Source organism: Castor canadensis, chromosome 2, assembly GCF_047511655.1.
Source record: "Castor canadensis chromosome 2, mCasCan1.hap1v2, whole genome shotgun sequence".
Taxonomy (NCBI): domain Eukaryota; kingdom Metazoa; phylum Chordata; class Mammalia; order Rodentia; family Castoridae; genus Castor; species Castor canadensis.
In genome coordinates this window covers 17,738,927-17,757,836 of record NC_133387.1, presented here as the reverse complement: position 1 = coordinate 17,757,836, position 18,910 = coordinate 17,738,927, and the positions used below count along the sequence as shown (strand labels likewise).

The 18,910-nt window shown below is 37.0% G+C and overlaps 1 protein-coding gene across 7 annotated transcripts in view; it reads right to left on the bottom strand.

Moving 5' to 3' along the window:
- The window catches only part of Dgki (diacylglycerol kinase iota), a 444,865-nt gene that overhangs the window by 36,352 nt on the left and 389,603 nt on the right, over nucleotides 1-18,910 (bottom strand). For all 7 annotated transcript variants that reach the window (XM_074062275.1, XM_074062281.1, XM_074062280.1 and 4 more), the window contains one exon: nucleotides 6,129-6,154. In XM_074062275.1, coding sequence (XP_073918376.1) covers nucleotides 6,129-6,154 — 26 coding nt within the window. The remainder of the gene's footprint in view (nucleotides 1-6,128; nucleotides 6,155-18,910) is intronic.

Sequence of the window (18,910 nt, the reverse complement as noted above, 5' to 3'; positions counted from 1 at the left end):
GGAAACGATCCTTTAGATAAAATTTATGGGCCAATAAGAGTTTTGATACAGAAGTAAGATTTTAAAAGTTAGTTTTAGGGGAATGGGGGGAGGTGGCACAAACAATGTATACACATGTAAGTAAATGTAAAAATGATAAAAGAAGAAAAGAAAAAAAAGTCAATTGTATTGGAATATACCAGCAAAGATGTCATAGAACATATAATTTAAAAAATACAACATATGAAAGTCACTAAAAATATAAAGTACACAGGAATATACTTAACAGAAGATGATCAAACTATTAATGAAGAAAATTAGAAAATTCCATTGGTAGGAATTTAACCAGGCCAATACAGCTGGAAATAGAAAGACTCATTATCATAAAAGTATCAATTCTCTTTATACTAATTTGTAGACTGATACAATTTCCATGAAAAATTTTAACACAGAACGTGATAAACTGATTCTAAAGTTGATATGACACAAAAAAAGCCCAAGTATAACCAAGTCACTTCTGAAAATAAACAAATTTCATCCTCTATTAGATATCAAGATTTATACCAAAGTTAGAGCAATTAAAAATATATTGGTATGAGAATAGACATTCAAATAAAAAAAAACAGAAAAGAAAACCTAGCAACCCAGATATTGGAAGATAGAACAGGCTTTGCAAGTCAGTGAAGAAAATGAATGCGAATGAGATATATGTTCATGTCTATGAAAAAAAAGTAAAATCAAACCTGTGCTTCTCACCAAACCAAAAAAAACCAATTCTAAATATTAAATAAAGAAGGTGACTATAAAGTTTTTGGAAGAAAATATGAGACAATATCTTTTTGGTTATGTTATGGAAATATTTAAGAACATATCAGACTCATAAACTACAAAAAAATTAGCAATTTGACTATTTAAAAATAAGTAGTACCTATTCATCAGATAAAACAAACAAAAAAAAGCTTCAAAAGATAAACCACAAACTGGAGACAATTTACCATAGATAGAGTCAAGAAAAAATTTGCTTAGAATACACTTTTTTTTTTTTTTGGTGGTACTGTGGTTTTAAATTCAGGGCCTCTTGCTTGCTAGGCAGGTGTTCTACCATGTAAACCACTCTGCCAGCCCTGGAATACACAAAAAAAGTTTTTATGGAATCATTAAAACACAGAGAACAACCAGCAGTGTATAATGGGTAAAAGAAATGAAGAAGCACTCTACAGATAAGTAAACACACATGGCCTATGAATACATGAAAAGCTGCTCCATCCTATATGTAAATATTAAGCACATTTTAAAATCACACCTCCAAAAGACTGGCAAGCATTCTTTATTCTATTAATATCAAGTGTTGGCTTGGGTGCAGATTAATGGGAACTCTTATCCCCTGAAATTAGGAGTGTGCCTTCCAACGAACACTTCAGAAAACACTTACTTTGTCATTACCTGATAAGTTAAATATGTGCCTAATCTACCATCCAACCAAGCCATCCCAGGGTTTAAACCCTAAAGGAATTCCTGCACATACTCACTGGAGTGGTTATGAAAAAGAACATCTGTAGTGGTATTAGTTGCAATAGTAAAAACTGAAGTCTACATATTTATTAGCAGAGGACTACATAAATTGCTATATATTCATACAGTAGAATATTATACCACATAAAATTAGTGAAAAAGAAGCTGGTACTCAACAAAGATGAAAAACAAAAATTATTTTGAACAAGAGAAACAAATCACAGAGGAGTGCACAACCTAATACAATTCACAAATGTTCAAGATAAGCAAAATTACACATGTTCACATGTTCACATATAGGTGGAGCACATACGTGCAGCCATGAGCAAGCTCTCGGGTTATTATAAATTGGGAAATGAGTCATGGTTGTTCCTTTTTTAGTATTTAAAGTGAGCAGATAATAATTCAGACATTTTATAAATAGCTCTTTTAGCGAAATTATATAAATAGATATATGTTTATATCTATATTAGAGAAAAAACAGCTATCCCAATTGGGATAGCTATCCGTGCCTCAAATAGCTTTGTGACATGCCACAATGTATGCACAACCTACTCTGAAGTACAGTCACCTCCAAGCCTGACCACAGACTCATCCTGGGAGATTTGACACATGTAACTGTGGTTGTTACAATTTTATTTCCAGACACCTATCACTGCCATCCTTGTCTCCTATGATACAGTTGCAACAAAAAAGCTACCACAGGATGTGAGAGTCATGATTGTGGTCAGGTCCAAGAAGTGGGAACATTGAGGATGTCTGCTCAGAGGTTCTAGGAGGAATCAAGCAGATTGTTGGTCTTTCTTTTCAAAGAGTAGATCAGTACTTTTTATTTTGTATGGGAACAAACATTAGTTGGAGGATGACCTCCTCTCAGTGCGCTGGCACATGTGGCGGCCACAAGAATGACATTCTGAGCAGCCCATAAAATCACATGCTTAGATGACTGAAAGAATAGAAGAGCTCAGAGCTGGAGAAGCCTCCTGGGCACAGGAGGTGACTCCAGGAACAATTTAAATGATGAAGTGAGAGGCACTAACTGCAGAGGAAACTCAGAGGACAGGGCAATCAATCACTGCCAGGCTTATCTTTTGACAAGGAGTATGACTCCGGCTTCCAGATGTAGCATTAAAACATAATGTTCCCACTGGGATTCAGCATGGCAGGTTTACCTTAAGCTTCAGTTTCACTCAGTTAACTAATTATGAGAAAATGTGACATTGGTATTTCACTTTTTCTACAGGGACAATCATTCCCAGCAGGAGGGAGAAGCTGTTATTTTTTTTGTTGTTGTTATTCTGTTTTGTTTTGTCATTAAAAAGAAATTACTTACACAGCAGTAAGTAATTCTACCCTCTTATTAGAGGGTAGAAACTTTTTTTTTCTGGATAATTCTGTCAATTCACCTTAATACTGACAATCATTTTTTTGGTTTCCCAGAGACATGGTGGGTAAAAGAGTGAGAATGTGGGTGTTGGAAATAGATTTGAAAATTCACTCTACCAGTTGCTAGTTATGTGACCTTAACCAACTTATTTAGGCACGGCAGGCCTTTTCCCCCAGCTATAAAACTTGGGAATGGTGCATCTCCTGTAGTGTATTATTTATTAAAGATGAAATGATATGATATACTTGAAGCACTTTAGCACAGTGCTTCTGTATAAGTGTTCAATAAATTTTAGTTTTCATTCTCAATGACCCTGACACTCCATTATATGAAGATAAATAATTTATGTGTCAGGTTTGCCCTATATTGCCTATTGTATATGGCCACATATATAATCATGAACTGAGCCTTGCCTTTGATACTGCAGGTCAAATTATGTATTAAACACTTTACTCTTATTCTGATATACAAAATGATTTCCTATGGAATCATAACATTTAATGATGAAGGTTGAAGGACAAAGGTCTCCCCCAGCCATTGCCCCATCCTTTAACTTCACTTTTATTTGATTTTGTCAAGTTGGGGTCTAGCTAAATTGCCCACTCTGGCCTTCTTGCAGTCCTCTTACATTAGCATTCCAAGTAGCTGGGACTACAGTCTTGTACCACCACACTCAGTCTCCCATCTTTTAACATTTCAAATTAAGGTTATGTGTAATGCTGAGCAAACATCATCAGTAAGTCTATGCTTCCTCTCCCACTGTCTAGAAGCAGAAGAATAATCCTATTATATCTGAGGTGCATCTAATAAGTTAGAAGGTAGTTTTTCAGATGATTTCCCATTTGAACTCACAACCATTTCATTCTATAAGGTACAGTGAGTAGATCGGATTGGCTCCATTTTACAGATAAGGAGCACAAAATCAAGGATGTGAGAGGATGAATGACATCACTTTTTAGATTTTTTTCAAGAATGAATTTTGTTTCTGAAATAGCCAAAGGGATCAGTTTTTGTAGAGGGAAGTGAGGTTGTTGATGGAAAGTGAACAAAATAGAAAAATGAAGATGTGTGTAATATTACATTCCAGTTTCACAATCCATTTGCCCCATGTGCCTCAAATTCTTTACAATAAATTTGAAAAATCTGATTCACCTCTCTTACAAATGTATTGCAATGTCAGTATAGTGTACAATGCTCTACAAGAGCATTTACGAGAGGTTTTATGATAGCCACAGCACATTCAAACTAAAAACGTATAAACATAAGAAAATATACACTGAGTGCTAGATAGAAAATACTAGTAATAAAGAAAATACAAGTTTTTTCTAAGGATATATGGAATAGAAGATAATGAGCGATTATGTAAGATTAGATAAATCAGGTAGCATTACACATTTGGGTTATTTTTGGGAGTTCCAGATGCAAACTAAGAGGCATGGACAGGTACATGCCTCTTTGAGAGACTACATTTTTGAAGTCTCAATACTACAACAGCTTTCTAATTTGGATAATGTTTCTTCAACTAATCACATATAAGAGTTGTCAAAATAATTAACTCTGAATCGCTCTTCAGACCCACAGCAAGTCTTTCGGTGGTACCACCTTTCAAGGCTTCAGAAGGCCCTGACTTATGTTTAATGACTCTAACCAGTTATAGAGTCCTAGAGAATCAGAGAATTGCAATTCAGAATCCCTGCTGCTTGTTTTGTTTGGATGGAGAATACATTCTTATAGCTAGGAAAGCAAAAGGTCATTAAGGATAAAACCAGCTCAAAATAAAACCAAACACAAGTTTCTAGTTTATCATTTGGACACAAAAGTCCAAGAACCTATAAATATGCAATAAAAACCTATTCATACCAACAACAATCAGCAAGTAGCATATAATAATGGGTTACCATTAGGTGGCTGATTATCTAATTCTGACTTAATGAGCCCAAACATAATTCTCCCTATGATTCTTCATAGAACATGATACAAGTTCATTCCAATATTGGTACAGTTTTCAAGATGTGTCAGCAGACAGGCTGCCTAAAACTCCTTATTTCCTTTATTCATTCATTTAATAAATACATTTTAATGTTTACTATTCATTGGAAACTATACCAAAGAATTCATAGTCTAATAGAAGAGCCAGCTAAAGAAAGCATCAAAATTGCGTGTTAAGCCCTAAAATGTAGAAAAACATTTGGCACAATGACAGCATCCTCACAGAGGATGAGATAAGGTTAACAGAAACTGTTTATATAACAAAAGGGGCAGAAGTTTCCTGCCAGAAAAAGCAGTATGGATAACAGCAGGGAGAGTCACAAATACAGTGAGTTTCAGAAATCAGACATAGTGTCATAGAGCTAGGTTCTAGATCATGGACAGGAAAAGGAGGAAAATGGCACATGGGCTAACTAGTCCACCTTAAAATACAGTATTGGGAAGTTGAGCACAGTGACTGGTCTGTTGGAAAGATTTCATTCTATAGACAAAGGGAGCAGATTTTTACTATGATCAGTTGGTGCTATACATAATGAACTAGAAAAAGGAAATCTACAGGCCTGGGTCCCAGTTATGAGACAATCCTAAGATCCAATGAAAAAAAAACAGGCCTTCCTAAAGGCCTGCACATGAGATATTTGTGAAACAGTTATGTAGCATAATTGATCCATGAAGAGTGGAAATTTAAAAAATGAACTTAATGAACAATTTGAATGACTGATTGAAAACATGAATAAAGGTCAGAAAAGACCTAATTAGATATTTTGTCCTCTGAGTCAAACAGCTTCTCTTAAATGCAAATAGTTCATCTCAACTTGGTAACAATTCATATCACTTACTAATTAGCTTCATTTCAGACGTAGAACACTTTGCAAATGGGTGCATTGGACATGGCCCCATAATGTCCAATCTGGAATGGACTTTTGGGAAAATCTACAAACCCTCATTTTAAAGATAAAAATATGATTCAGAAAAGATGCATTCCTAGCCCAAGGTCACAAAAAGCTTTTGTTTATGGGGCATTAAGTTTCATAGTATTTGTCAACCAAACCAGTTGTAACAGGTTTGAAAATAATACAGATATCAAATTCAACTACTGCAAATTGTATTTTAAGAAGTGTTTGACATTTCACAAACAAAAAATACAAGGCCAACATCTTAAAGACACTTTCTTAAATAATTATTTGCACTAACAGAGAAACACAAGGACGAAGGATCAATTTTTAATATCGAATTTAATGTGAATAAGACAAATTCTTACCATGATCTTCTGAAGAGACTGGTGACCTAAAAAAGAGAAAATAAACACGATAAATATTTTGTAAATGATAATGATAACAGTAATCACAAATAATTTCATAGAAACTACCTTCCCAAAATTCAGCTAGATAGAAACTTGATAGAGTCAATAGTATAACTAATGTACTGGTTGCATGGTATATCCCAATCAATAACCCACAGATCTTACCTGGATTGCCTAGGTATTATGGGTAACTAAAATGCCACTCTGTGCATGGTGTGAAGCATGCAGCAAACTTAATTAAGTCCAAACTTATCACCGAGAAAAGAGAACATAGAGAAATATGGTACTGTGTGAGATCATGTCATGTTCCCCAGTGCCCAAGACCGGTTCTCCAGAGAAAATGCCAGCGACATAAATATGTACAAGATTGAGTATTTTTTATGTAAAAAGAGATCTACTCAGACAATAAGAAATGAGACAGAAATAAAAGAAAGGACATGCACCCACACTGTAATTTTTTAAAATTCCACCCTTCATGGAATTTAATGCTTACAGGAGCATGAGACTGACCCTCTATGTACTGACTTCATGTTTCCAGAAAGAATTAGGATAAGGAAAGAGGACAGCCATTGACATCTCACAAATTTCATAAAACTCCAGTAACAAATTTCCAGTAACTTTTACATACCATTTTTGGTTTCAGCTCTATTTATGTTGTTGAGATATCAAAGGAAGATGTCAACCATTAGAACCCTTTTCTCTCTCAGTTGACTCTTAATTGAGATTCTTCAATCAATATAGGCACAATCTTGTAGTTGAATTCATCTTTAGCTTGAAAGTCAACAGTTTTGAGTGCCAACTTACTATTTTTAGGGAGAATGAGAGACCCATGAGACTGTATTTAGAGTTGTTAGAATTTTGAAGGGAAGGACAGAAATCACATACTGCCCTTAATTGTGAGGAGTTCTCCTCTATGAATGATTCACCTCGTAGAGTCTGTGGCAGGGAGATGACCAATACAGGAGTTGTGAAATAAAGCTATATATTACTATAATTAACATTTATGAACACAATTTTCAATGCTGAGGCAAGAATCATTCAGTGGATGTACAAATGGATGAAGAAAAAATTTAGCTATGATTGAAGAAAAAATTTAGCTACTTTAATACTCAATACTGCTTATCTGCTAATTAGTAATTATACTTTTTATTATGTGAATCAGCAGTACAGAATAAAGACACAGTAATGGAAAGAAGGCCTTGAACTTTCAGCAGTGGCAAATATCAAATCATTTTAAGCTCATGGGTCTACATTTTTTTAAGACAGGGTCTCACTATGTAGCCCAGACTGGTCTGGAACTCTGAGTGTAGGCCAGACTGGCCTCAAATTCATGTTCCTTCTGCCTCAGCCTCCAGAGTGCTGGGATTACAGATGTGTTCCACAACACCTAGCTCAAGCAGACTTTTCCATTTAAAACAGAAGGTTCCCAATATTTGGTAGAAAGAATATTGCCATTTGAGATGGTCACGGAAATGGCAAGCAAGAACTTGCCACCTCACTAAGTCATCACTGCCTAAGAAACACACTGGCCCTCCTGAAAAGAGCAGATAAATCAGCTAGTTTGTATTATCCACCCTCTGGTCTTTCTTCTAGGCTGTAACTCACTTGCTAACTAAATCTGTATCTTAGTTAAAATAAGTGAGTCTTTAATTCAAATTTGGTGAATTGAATTGATTTCAGCACTACTCTGTTGGTGTCCTGACTTGGGCACTCTTCAAGTAAAAAAATATTCAAAGCACCCAACAACAGATACACCCATAATCTGTTTTAATGATTCAGAAAAAGAAAGGAAGGGGGTGTTGAATCAACTAGGATTGGAAGGTAAGTCTGAAAGGAAACAGATTTGAAAAGAGATGAGCTAATTTTTTAAGCTTTCTAAGACATAAAAAAAGAGTCAGCAACAAGGGAATAACTTCACCTCTGGTGTTTTCTGATGAGAAGTAAGCAGAAACATATCCTGGACTTCTTGCAATTAATTTCTTACTGAGCTATAGGAACAAAAAAATGTCTATACCAATGAACACCCAATTGTCTCAGGTGAAGAATTTGGGAAGCAGAGTCTTTGCTGCCTCTCTGCAAAAAGCAAAGCTTTTTTTTTTTTTTTTTATTAAATCTGAAAATTTCCAGATGGCTCCATTAAAGTCCCAAGAGGATGTATTCTGCAGTATGTCCAGGCAGTGGAGAAGAACTATGGCTTTCAGAGTGTTTTGCAAGGATTAGTCATGTTGAGTTTTTGTGGCTGAATGACTCCTACATGCCTGGATTTGTGGAATTTTAAGACATATGGAGTATTTCAATCCTCACTCAGTATTTTACCTTTCACTGCAAAAGGTCACTAAATTATACCACTGAGACAGGCACATCATCCATTACTGCTAGAAATGGGCATAAAAAGCTCTCACGGAACTTAGCTCAAGAGGAAAGAAATATTCTGAAATCAGCAATATAAGTAGTTATTTTAAAAACAGAGTTTGGACCTCAGGAACAGATCATCTTCCTCAACCTGACAACTGAGACATGCAGGAAAGCTCACTGCTTGTTCTTCCCACCACACCTGAAGGATGTGTGGTTTTACCCAGACTGTTTATTTTTCCTCCATGTACACTTTATCGTGGTGCTAGATTTGCCCTTACAATGTAAACTATTACAGCATTCAAATAACTCCATGTTTTACAGCTCTCCACTTCTTTCCTGACCACTGGTCTTTATCACCATCTCCAGAATGTTTATGCTTTTTGTTAGATTGTTTTTGTTTTAGTAGTTTTTACATTTTTTATTTCATCTAAATTCAGCAACTAAAAAACACCCCAAAGCAAAATAAAAGTTCAAGCCCTGCATTTAAAAATCCCTCTCCTATTTTGTTAGGCCTAAATTATTATTCATGTTTGAATCTTTCAATTCATATCGATTACATTTATTAGTTAAGACACTCATAAGTATTAGGCCTAACACCAAATGATGGAGATACAAATAACAATGTCGGAAAACTCATAATCTAGTGAAGAAAAAAAATCTAAGCAAATGATTATAATATAATGAAAAGTATATTGGTCCAAACGTATATGAAGAGGTAACACAGAGCAGGAGAGATCAATTCTGTTCCAAAAGAGTTAGAGAAGGATTCAAAAAGCAGGAGCCATCCCAGGTGGGCTTTGAGGAACATTGGGTCATTAAGAGGAGAATTCTAGGCAGAAGCAATAGGCATACAAAAAGGAGATCAGATATGAAGTTTCATAATATGCTAGCAGGTACACAAATAGTGTTGTGAAAAGGTAAAGGAGTAATAAAAGCTAAGGGCTATTTCATAGGGGGCCTAGGGAGCCATTTGGAGGTGCCTGTCACTTACCTCCTAAATGGTGCAAGTGTTTGAAAGTCATACGTTCTGTTTGTACTTTTGAATGAGCAGCTGTGGAGAATGGACTATAAAAGAGCTAGAAGATGAACTAACACCTAGAAGAAAAGTTAAAGACTACTATACAAAGATTCCATGTTAATAAGGCAGAAAACGGTTTTCTCTCCTTTTTATTGGCAGTACTAAGGTTTGAACTCAGGGCCTTGTGCTTGCTTGGCAGGTGTTGTACCACCTGAGCCACATGCCAGCCCTTTTTGCTTTAGCTATTTTCCAGCTAGGGTCTCATGCTTTTATGCATGACCCTGTCTGGCCTCAGACCATGATCCTCCTACCTCTGCCTCCCATGTACCTGGGATTCCTGGCATGTACCATCATGCCTGGCCTGGTTTTTAAGATAGGGTCTCACTAACTTTCTTTTTTTTTGGCCTGGGCTGACCTTGAAATGTAATTCTACTCTCTCCACTTTGCAAGTGGCTGGGATTATAGGCATGCACTGCAAAGTTTCTCTTTTTTAATTCTCTTTGAAACCTATAAAAAATAATAGAATGATGAAATGCTGTAAAGAAGATACCATCTTTGGTTAAACTATTTGTTTATAAGCCTAAATCATCATACAGAAAGAAGAGCTATGAAGTACAGTAAAAATTGGACCTAGTTTCAGGATCATAGAGATTTATAATTTTAGTCAGCTCAAGAAACACAAGCTACATCATATACCAAAAACCCATGGCAGAAAGCCCTCTACTATAAGCTGAGGTGTCCTGCCTGCCATAAATTGAGAAAAATCTTAGAAGAAAATGCTACTAAAGAAAGAAATCAAAAACAACTGACCCAAAGGCAAACTTTCAGAAACACACCAACCCACTAATCCCAATTATTCATACCAAATTAGAAGTTCCAGAAAGGACTCACCCAATGCCAATATTATGACTAATCAAAAGGAACCATCATGCTATTTAGGAAAAATGTCACAAGAAGGAAACCAAATGTAGACAGAACATACTAAAACCTGATGGTCATGAAGCAGGTAACAATCATTAATAAGTTTCCATGAAACTTGTAAATGGATAAAGGAGAAAAGGGGATGAAGTAACAGAGGAAAAAATAGAACCTTTGTGGAACATAAAGAAGAAATACAATGGTCAAGAAACAGATTGAAACTGAAGAGAGCATAGGCTTGCCGAGACTTTGAACTAGTAAGTTATAGAGAAGGTTTCTTCCACTTGTGTCACCACTGTACTAGGGAAAGAAAGTTAAGAGGAAGTAAATAATTAAAAATATAAGACATAAAGCATCAGTGAAAGAAAATTTAAAAAGACACAGCAAATTACAGATATCTCATGTTCACAGACCAGAAGAATTAGTATTCTTAAAATGTCCATACTATCCAAAGTGATCTACAGATTCATTACAATTCCCATCTAAATGCCAATGACATTCTTCACAGAAATAGAAAAAACTCCTAAAATTAATACAGAAAAAAAGACTTCACACAGCCAATCTTGAACAAAATGAGCAAAGCTGCAGGCATCATAGTACATGACTTCAAATATACTATAAATACATAGAAAGCAAAGCAGCATGATATTGGTATTGAAACAGACACATGGATCCCAAAATAGAACCAAATAGAGAGCCTGGAAACAAATTCACATAGTTACGGCTCACCAATTTTCAACAAAGGCAGCAAAAACATAAAATGGGGAAAGGAAAGTCTCTTCAAAAATTGGCACTGGGCATACGACTTGTTTACATGCAGAAGAATGAAATTAGACCTTTCTCTTACATTGTGAACAAAAGTCAACTCAATATTCCATAAGCACTTATATTATTATGCCTCTATTAAAATAAAAATATATTTTAGAAAAATCAACTCAAGTGGATTGAAGACTTAAATGTATGAACCAAAACTATGAAACTACTAGAAGAAAATACTGGCAAAAAGCTCCCTGACATTGGTCTGAGCAATATTTTTTGGCTATAACCTCAAATCACATGCAACAAAAGCAAAACTAGACAAGTGGAATTACACCAAACTAAAGAGTTTTTTCATAGCAAAGGAAACAATCAGCTCAGTTAGAGACAACATACAGAATAGGAAGAAATATTTACAAACTATGCATATGATAAGGGGTTAATACAACTCAATAGTAAAAGAAAATGACCAAGTAAAAAAATGAGCAAAAGATCTGAATAGACATTTCTAAAAAGAAGACACACAAATGACCGATGTGATAGCTTCACCAGCCATCAGGGAAATGATAATCAAAACTGTGCGAGATACCACCTCAATCCTAATGGCTGTTATCAAAAGGACAAAAGATAACAAAGAATGGGGAACAAAATGACTCCTTGTACACTCTTGGTTGGAATGTAAATTAGTACCATTATTACAGAAAACTGTATAGAAATTCTTCAAAAAAATTAAAAATGGAACTCTTCAGCAATTCCACTACTGGGTACATATTCAAAGGAAATGAAATCAGCTTGTCAAAGAGACATCTTCACTCCCATGTTCACTGCAGCACTATTCACAATAGTCAAGAACTGGAAACACCCAAGTGCCCATCAATTGATGACTGGATAATGAAAATTGTGTGTGTGTGTAAAAGTGAAATCTATTGAGCCATAAAAAGAAAGGATATTCCATCATTTGTGACAGGGTGTATAAACCTGGAGGACATTATGCTATGTGAAATAAGCCTGCCACAGAAAGACAAATACGCCATACAAAAGTTCATCTCATAGAAATAGAAAGTAGAATGGATGTTACCAGAGGATTCAGATGGCTGAAGGAGGAGGGAGAAGACTGGGGTGTGCTGGTTAAAGAATCCTACAGTACACTTAGATAAGGACGAGTAAGTTCAAAAGGTCTATTGTATAGCATGACGACTGTTATTAATGACAATACCCAGTATTCCTGAAAATGCCGAGAAGACATTGTGCTCTCAAACAATGCACACAAAAAATGACTATGTGAGTGGAGTAATGAGTACGCTAACTAGCTAGAATTAGCTTCCCATACTGTGTATATTCTTCAAAACGTCATGTTGCACATGATACATTTTTCTGCCAATTTGAAAATTGGTTAATTAATTGTAAAAATAGGATAATTAAAATATATACACTAAGAAATAGCTCCTTTATTTAATTTTATGCTTTGTGTAATTTTTTGCCCTTTCCACTTTGAATTACTCTTGTAAGAGCCTTGATTCTTAAGATTTGCTGTGAAAGTCCCCTTCCCCATGTTAATCCTGCTTCACAGATCATCCATACCTTTCTCTCCTTTTAAATGAAAACGCTTCTCAACCTAGTGTGCACATGATACTTGGAAAAAGGGAAGCTCTGGGTAAACAAAACACTATTTTAGAGGATTATATAATCTAACTGGTAAACAAAAAATTTTTTTTGATGGTACTGGGGTTTGAACTCAAGGCTTCATACTTGCAAGGTAGGCACTCTACCACTTGAGCCACTCAGCCAGCCCTGGTAAATTAAAATTTTTATATTGAAACTAGGATCCAAAAGCAAAAGTTGCTTGTATTCTTAAAGCAATTAATTTTTGAAATCTGTATTTGAGACAGCTATAGGCACTATCTCCAGGTACCTTAGGGACAGACTTTGTTCTCCTCTAGATAGAGCAGCTTCCATGGAAAAGAGTGAACATATGAAATTATCCAACTAAATATAGCTATATCATCTTGGAACTAATCATTTTTAGGTTAATGTATACAGATATCAAGAATCTGAGGGAACAGGACACAAGGCACATGTTGGCTGGCATCTTCTGCACTGGGCGGTACTGTTACCTAGCTCTGTCACCACTAAGATACAAAAAGCTCAAAGACAGTTTTTAAGATTGCCTTCCATTCACAAAGTTTCTTTCAAAGCCTTTTATCTTTTGAGTATATCATTTAAAAGGCTTAAGGCCACTGATAAAATATGCCCAGTTTCCTACCAGCAAAGTAGTAACACATAAGAGCAAAAGAGTGTTACATTTGTGAAGGCAAAAGTCTTTCAAAAAATTATTATACCTCTTGTGATACTTCATCAGTAAACTTGGACCCAAAATGGTAGGCATCATAACTACTTGAGCCTTACAATCTGGAATAATGTTTTGCAATAGGTTCATGGTAACAGGTTATACACACATTTTCTTGGTAATTGCTACAAGGTACTCTAAATTTATGAACTTGTCCTGCTGTAATATTATTTCTATTTAAATAATACTGTTCTAATTCTACTTTCTGAAAGCATCTATGGAGGCTTTTGCTTTTCATCTCATGTCTTTTAATTCAACAACACTCATGGCTTTCCTACTTGGCTCTTCCTCAAAATGATTACATCATCTCCTTTCTTGAAGGTAGACAGAATGTCAATAGATTGTACCTCTTAGAGTCTTTCCAAAAGACACAGGATAAACTGCATGAATTATGTAGACACATCCATCGAGTCTACTACTTTTTGGAAATAATCATCCACAAGAGTATATTTACCTTCCTTCCTAATGCCCCCAATACATAAAATCTCCATTTAGCACATCTAAGCCATCACCTGATGGGGCACAGGCAAAGGGACAGGACCACCACCTAGAAGTGAACTTGCCCTAAAGACAGAGTCTGAGACATAGGTGCAGAAATTCATATTCTGAAGGTGTTCAGGAATGGAATATTTCTCTCAGACAATGGTCTATACATGGGATAGGGAGCTATAAGATATTCATACTGACTCACAGCTTAACTTAAGGAACAAAGTGCCTTCATTCCTGGGTACCATCGTGGAATTTTAATACAAAACAAAGGAGGAATGCTATGGTGAGTTAGGGAGAACATCACCTTTACACTCTGCTTGGCATAGTGCAAGTAATACACAGTTCCTTAGTTGAGAAGTTGTTGTTGGGAGCAAGGCAGAGTGTACAGGGGGACAAGCTGAAAGCAACTGTATGCTGTATTTCATTAATGCTCCTTTTTAACGTCTGCCTTTCCTCTTTACCTTCTAGTTTTTGGGATGAGGGCCACAGCACATATAGCATTTTCCACAAGCTTGGGTGATCCCCCACCATACTAGGGGAAAAAGGAAAAGCCTCTGTTATCTAGCTTTTGTCAAGTATGATTACTCTTTCTACCGTCAAACATTTTTTCTTTTGTTTCTTTTTCCTTCTTCTATTCACAACCCTGAGAGCTTCACATGCTCTTCTCCTCTGTTCTTCTTCCTCTTTGGTAAAATTTATACTTCTGATGGTTCATCACATGCTAGCATTCTTGTTCCCATGGAGAACATGCAGGAACATTCAGGTCTCTACACCTTGCTCCCACTTGAGACAGTATGCAGGTTCTCTGGGAAATTCCATGTGAGAACCCATTTCCCAGTTGGACACTGCATCCAGGCACATTTCAAGAATCCATATCACTGCACCATCTTTGTATCATTGTGTTTTATCTTGAAGGGGTGAAGTACAAATTCATTTTGTGTCCTGAAACTCCAGATAGACAAAAAACTTCCTTCAGGTCAAGTAAGCCAAAGGGTGATCGAATGTGCTTTGAAAGCATGGCTACAGATGATTGTCTCTGGGCAACAACTTTCCTCAGCTTCCTTCAAGGGTGTGTATTGCCTATCCCTGGAGAACTGATACACCAGGCTTATGACATCATTTGAAGGCTTGAGGGAGAAATAGCAAGATCATGGATCTAAGTGACATCCTTGCCACCATCACTTTATCCCCAAAGCTCCTCTAATTAGGTAAAATAGAACCAGAAATCCCTTGGCACTGAGAATCTCCATCAAGTACATAAGCCTCTCCTTGTTTGCCTTTCTTCCCTCTGATTATCAATGTTTCTCTTAAGACAATGAACAAAGCACAGACAGTAAAAGAGAGCAGGCAAGAACGAGTGAGAGAGATGAAAGTTACAGCAGCCACACAAAGTGGCATTGAAATGAGAGAATGACAAACACACTCTCTATTCAAGTGGTCACAAACCCATTCAGGAAATGCCAAACAGTCTCAAAGGTAACATTCACCACCAACATAGGGGAGGGGCACAGGAAGAACAAAGGACAGACAGAGATGGCCACTTGTGTGGAGGTAAGGAAGCAAATCCCAGAATGCAGATCACAAAGGCTGTTTGGTGAGTTCTTCATTTGAAGCAATTTCCACTAATTCTCTTTCTTATTACCTCTATAGTCTTTAACACTCTCTGTGTTAAAGACAAGCCTCCTGTGAGCTTTACTCGAAATATATTATTTTTAAAATAGCGTCCTGTATTTAGGTATATTTGACTTTCAGAAAATTGCACCACTCCACCACTAGCTTGTATAATCTGCTTTCTCTCAATATGCTTTTTATCAGTTTGCTGAGCAAGTCCCTGGAATGCCCTATGAGTTTGAAATTTTACTGCCATCTACTGTTAATTCCTAAGAACACCAACAAAATGAGGGGAAAGGAATTTCTTTGAAGTCTATAGGTAAAGAGATGAGAATGGGAAGAATTGGGCAGTGGACCCAGAAAAGAAATATGTAAAAAAAGGAGATGGAGTTGAAGAAGCTAATACTTTATCAGGTTATTTAACACAAGCATCTGACCCCTCTCTAGATAGTAGCATTTTGAATCTGTGAGGCTTCACTTTAGAAACCAGCCTTTTCTACAAGCTTGTCAGCCTCCTTTCTACAGAAGGAGTAAAGGAATAGAAGCATATGCTTCTAAAATCCAAGCAAAGGAGACATAGCCACAGAGAGACAGTCAGGAGTATTCTTCAGGAAAAACCCCAAAACAAGCCCCTGGATTTAGTCTAGTGGCTTGGGGACCCATGACCAACAGCTCCAGTTGAGACAAAATCCGTTTGGAGTTCGTGGATGTGCACTTTTTTGTGATACTGGAGATTGAATTTTAGACTGCATGCTTGCTAGACAAGTAAGTGCTCTACCACTTGAGCCATGCAAGAACTTTTGCTTTTAACTTTTTTCCCAAAGAGAGTCCCACGCTTCTGTCTGGGCCAGCCTTGGGCCGAGATCCTCCTATAGCCACCTCTCAAATAGCCATGATTACAGGAATGTGCCACCAGGTCCACCCTGATGTTTTCAAAAGCATACATTGAAACACGAAGCTCTGCATTGTGAAGGCAAATCATGTGAGTGCTACCTTCAGGGTTAACACATGAAGCTTATAAGAAAGACCCTCTCACATATTCGTGATTCAAGTTACGCAGTATCAACCTTGTGTTGCCATGGTCATTGAGACGGGATTGACCCAACCTAATTATTTTTATGAAGTTCAAATAAGAACTCCAAACCAAGTTTTAGAAAATGGAAGGAAAAATACATAGAATTGGAAACTGCTTTAGTGCCTGTCTGAGGACAACTGTAAAATATTCCAGAAGCTTTTTCTGTTGATGTCTCCTCCCAAACCATCCTCTTCTAAGGAGAAAGTGCTTGTATTCCTAACACGTTGGTGGGGCGGAGGGGAAGGGAGAGCAGGATTAAAGAGTGCCTATTTCCTCCCAGTCCGTCAGTATTCAAAGACAGCAAGTTTCACAGTAATATATCACAACCAACAAACAATAAAGGATCTCTGTGAGAAAATAAGAAAATGAAAATGCAAAATTGTCAGTTACATGAGAACAAGCAATGAAAGTGTCTTCTCCCCACTCTCCCTCTGGGAGAGCTGAATTAATTCAATGTTTGAATATGAAGCACTGCTGTGAGCTCAATTCCATTCTTCAGTGCAGATCTTTAGAACATCTCCTCTCCACTTTTGAGGAATTCTAAGGCAACTGCTATCATCAAACCCAGTGCTGGAAAAAACCAGGACAAGGCTTCTTGTTGATAAGCATGGTGGTTAGCACAAGATCCAAAAAGAACTCCATCTTCCTGATTTCTAAATAACTAATTTCTCCATGCTGTGGTGATAGAACTTCTCCTGGTCTCCTTAGATTGTGGGTTCAGAGTCCAAGGGATGCCTTGAGGAAATTCCACACTCATAATCCCCTTCCACCATCTTCAGAGGCAATTTGGGCATCTCTCTCACCTTCCTAATCCCACGCCCGACTATGCTGAAGTTACTGCACAAGACTGAGTTACTGCACCTGGGTTGGTGGCATCTTGAGATGTATGGACGTTTATTTTGGAAGGATTTTTAAATGATCATCTGTTCATACTTTAGATTCATTTGACCCAATTATTCACCTAAGGCAGACACATTGAGAAAAAAAGAGTTTGGATGGAAGTTTGAGAAAGCTGCCAATGGACTTGACAGGCTACTTTGGAAGCAAATGTGAAGTTGAGGAAAAGAGGTTGTGAGAAGGCAGTCGAAAGCTTAAAACAGGCCTCTGAACAGGAAAGCTCTGGACTTTGGGGAAACATGGCAAAAGGGATGATGGAAAGAAGCCAGAACCCAGAGGCCTATGGGGGCTGCCCTGCTCCCCTGAAACCTCCCTACCTGTGTCTCCCAAGGGCTCTACCCCTCCCTGTGGAGTTGGGAAGGACAGAGTGAGCTGATTCCTCATTGGCACTCACAAGGAAAGAAGGATGAGGCAGGCTTTGAAAGGCTCCAGGACAAGTGGTCAGAAGAGAAGATTCATGTGTAGAAATACTTCATGTCACAAGTACATGCTGCCAAGTCACATTCAGCACAAACCTTGGCTTCTCTGTCAGAATCAAAACCAAATTTTTAGCTTCAATCCTGGCAGACACTTTCTACATTCCCTCCTACTGCACAATCCTGCTACGGAAGCCTAGTCACTTGGACTTCCTGAGGTACCTGGACTCCACAAAACGGACTACTCTAGGGAAGAACTTGGCTATTTTACCTATTTCAGAAAGGAAAGAAAAGTCATTGTTACGAGTACTGGGAAATTGTGCTCATTTTTTCCAATAGAATGTACCTTTTCCCACAATGCTCTAGAGGGTTATTATTACTGTAAGTTTTTAAAAACTGGGTCTTTAGCCAAGGCAATACTCAGTCAAAAGAACAATGCAGGAGGTATCACAATACCTGACTTCAAACTATATTACAAAGCAATAACAATAAAAACAGCATGGTACTGGCACAAAAACAGACATGAAGACCAGTGGAACAGAATAGAGGATCCAGATATGAAGCCACACAACTATGAGCAACTTATCTTTGACAAAGGAGCTAAAAATATACGATGGAGAAATAGCAGCCTCTTCAACAAAAACTGCTGGGAAAACTGGTTAGCAGTCTGCAAAAAACTGAAACTAGATCCATGTATATCACCCTATACCAAGATTAACTCAAAATGGATCAAGGATCTTAATATCAGACCCCAAACTCTTAAGTTGATACAAGAAAGAGTAGGAAATACTCTGGAGTTAGTAGGTATAGGTAAAAACTTTCTCAATGAAACCCCAGCAGCACAGCAACTAAGAGATA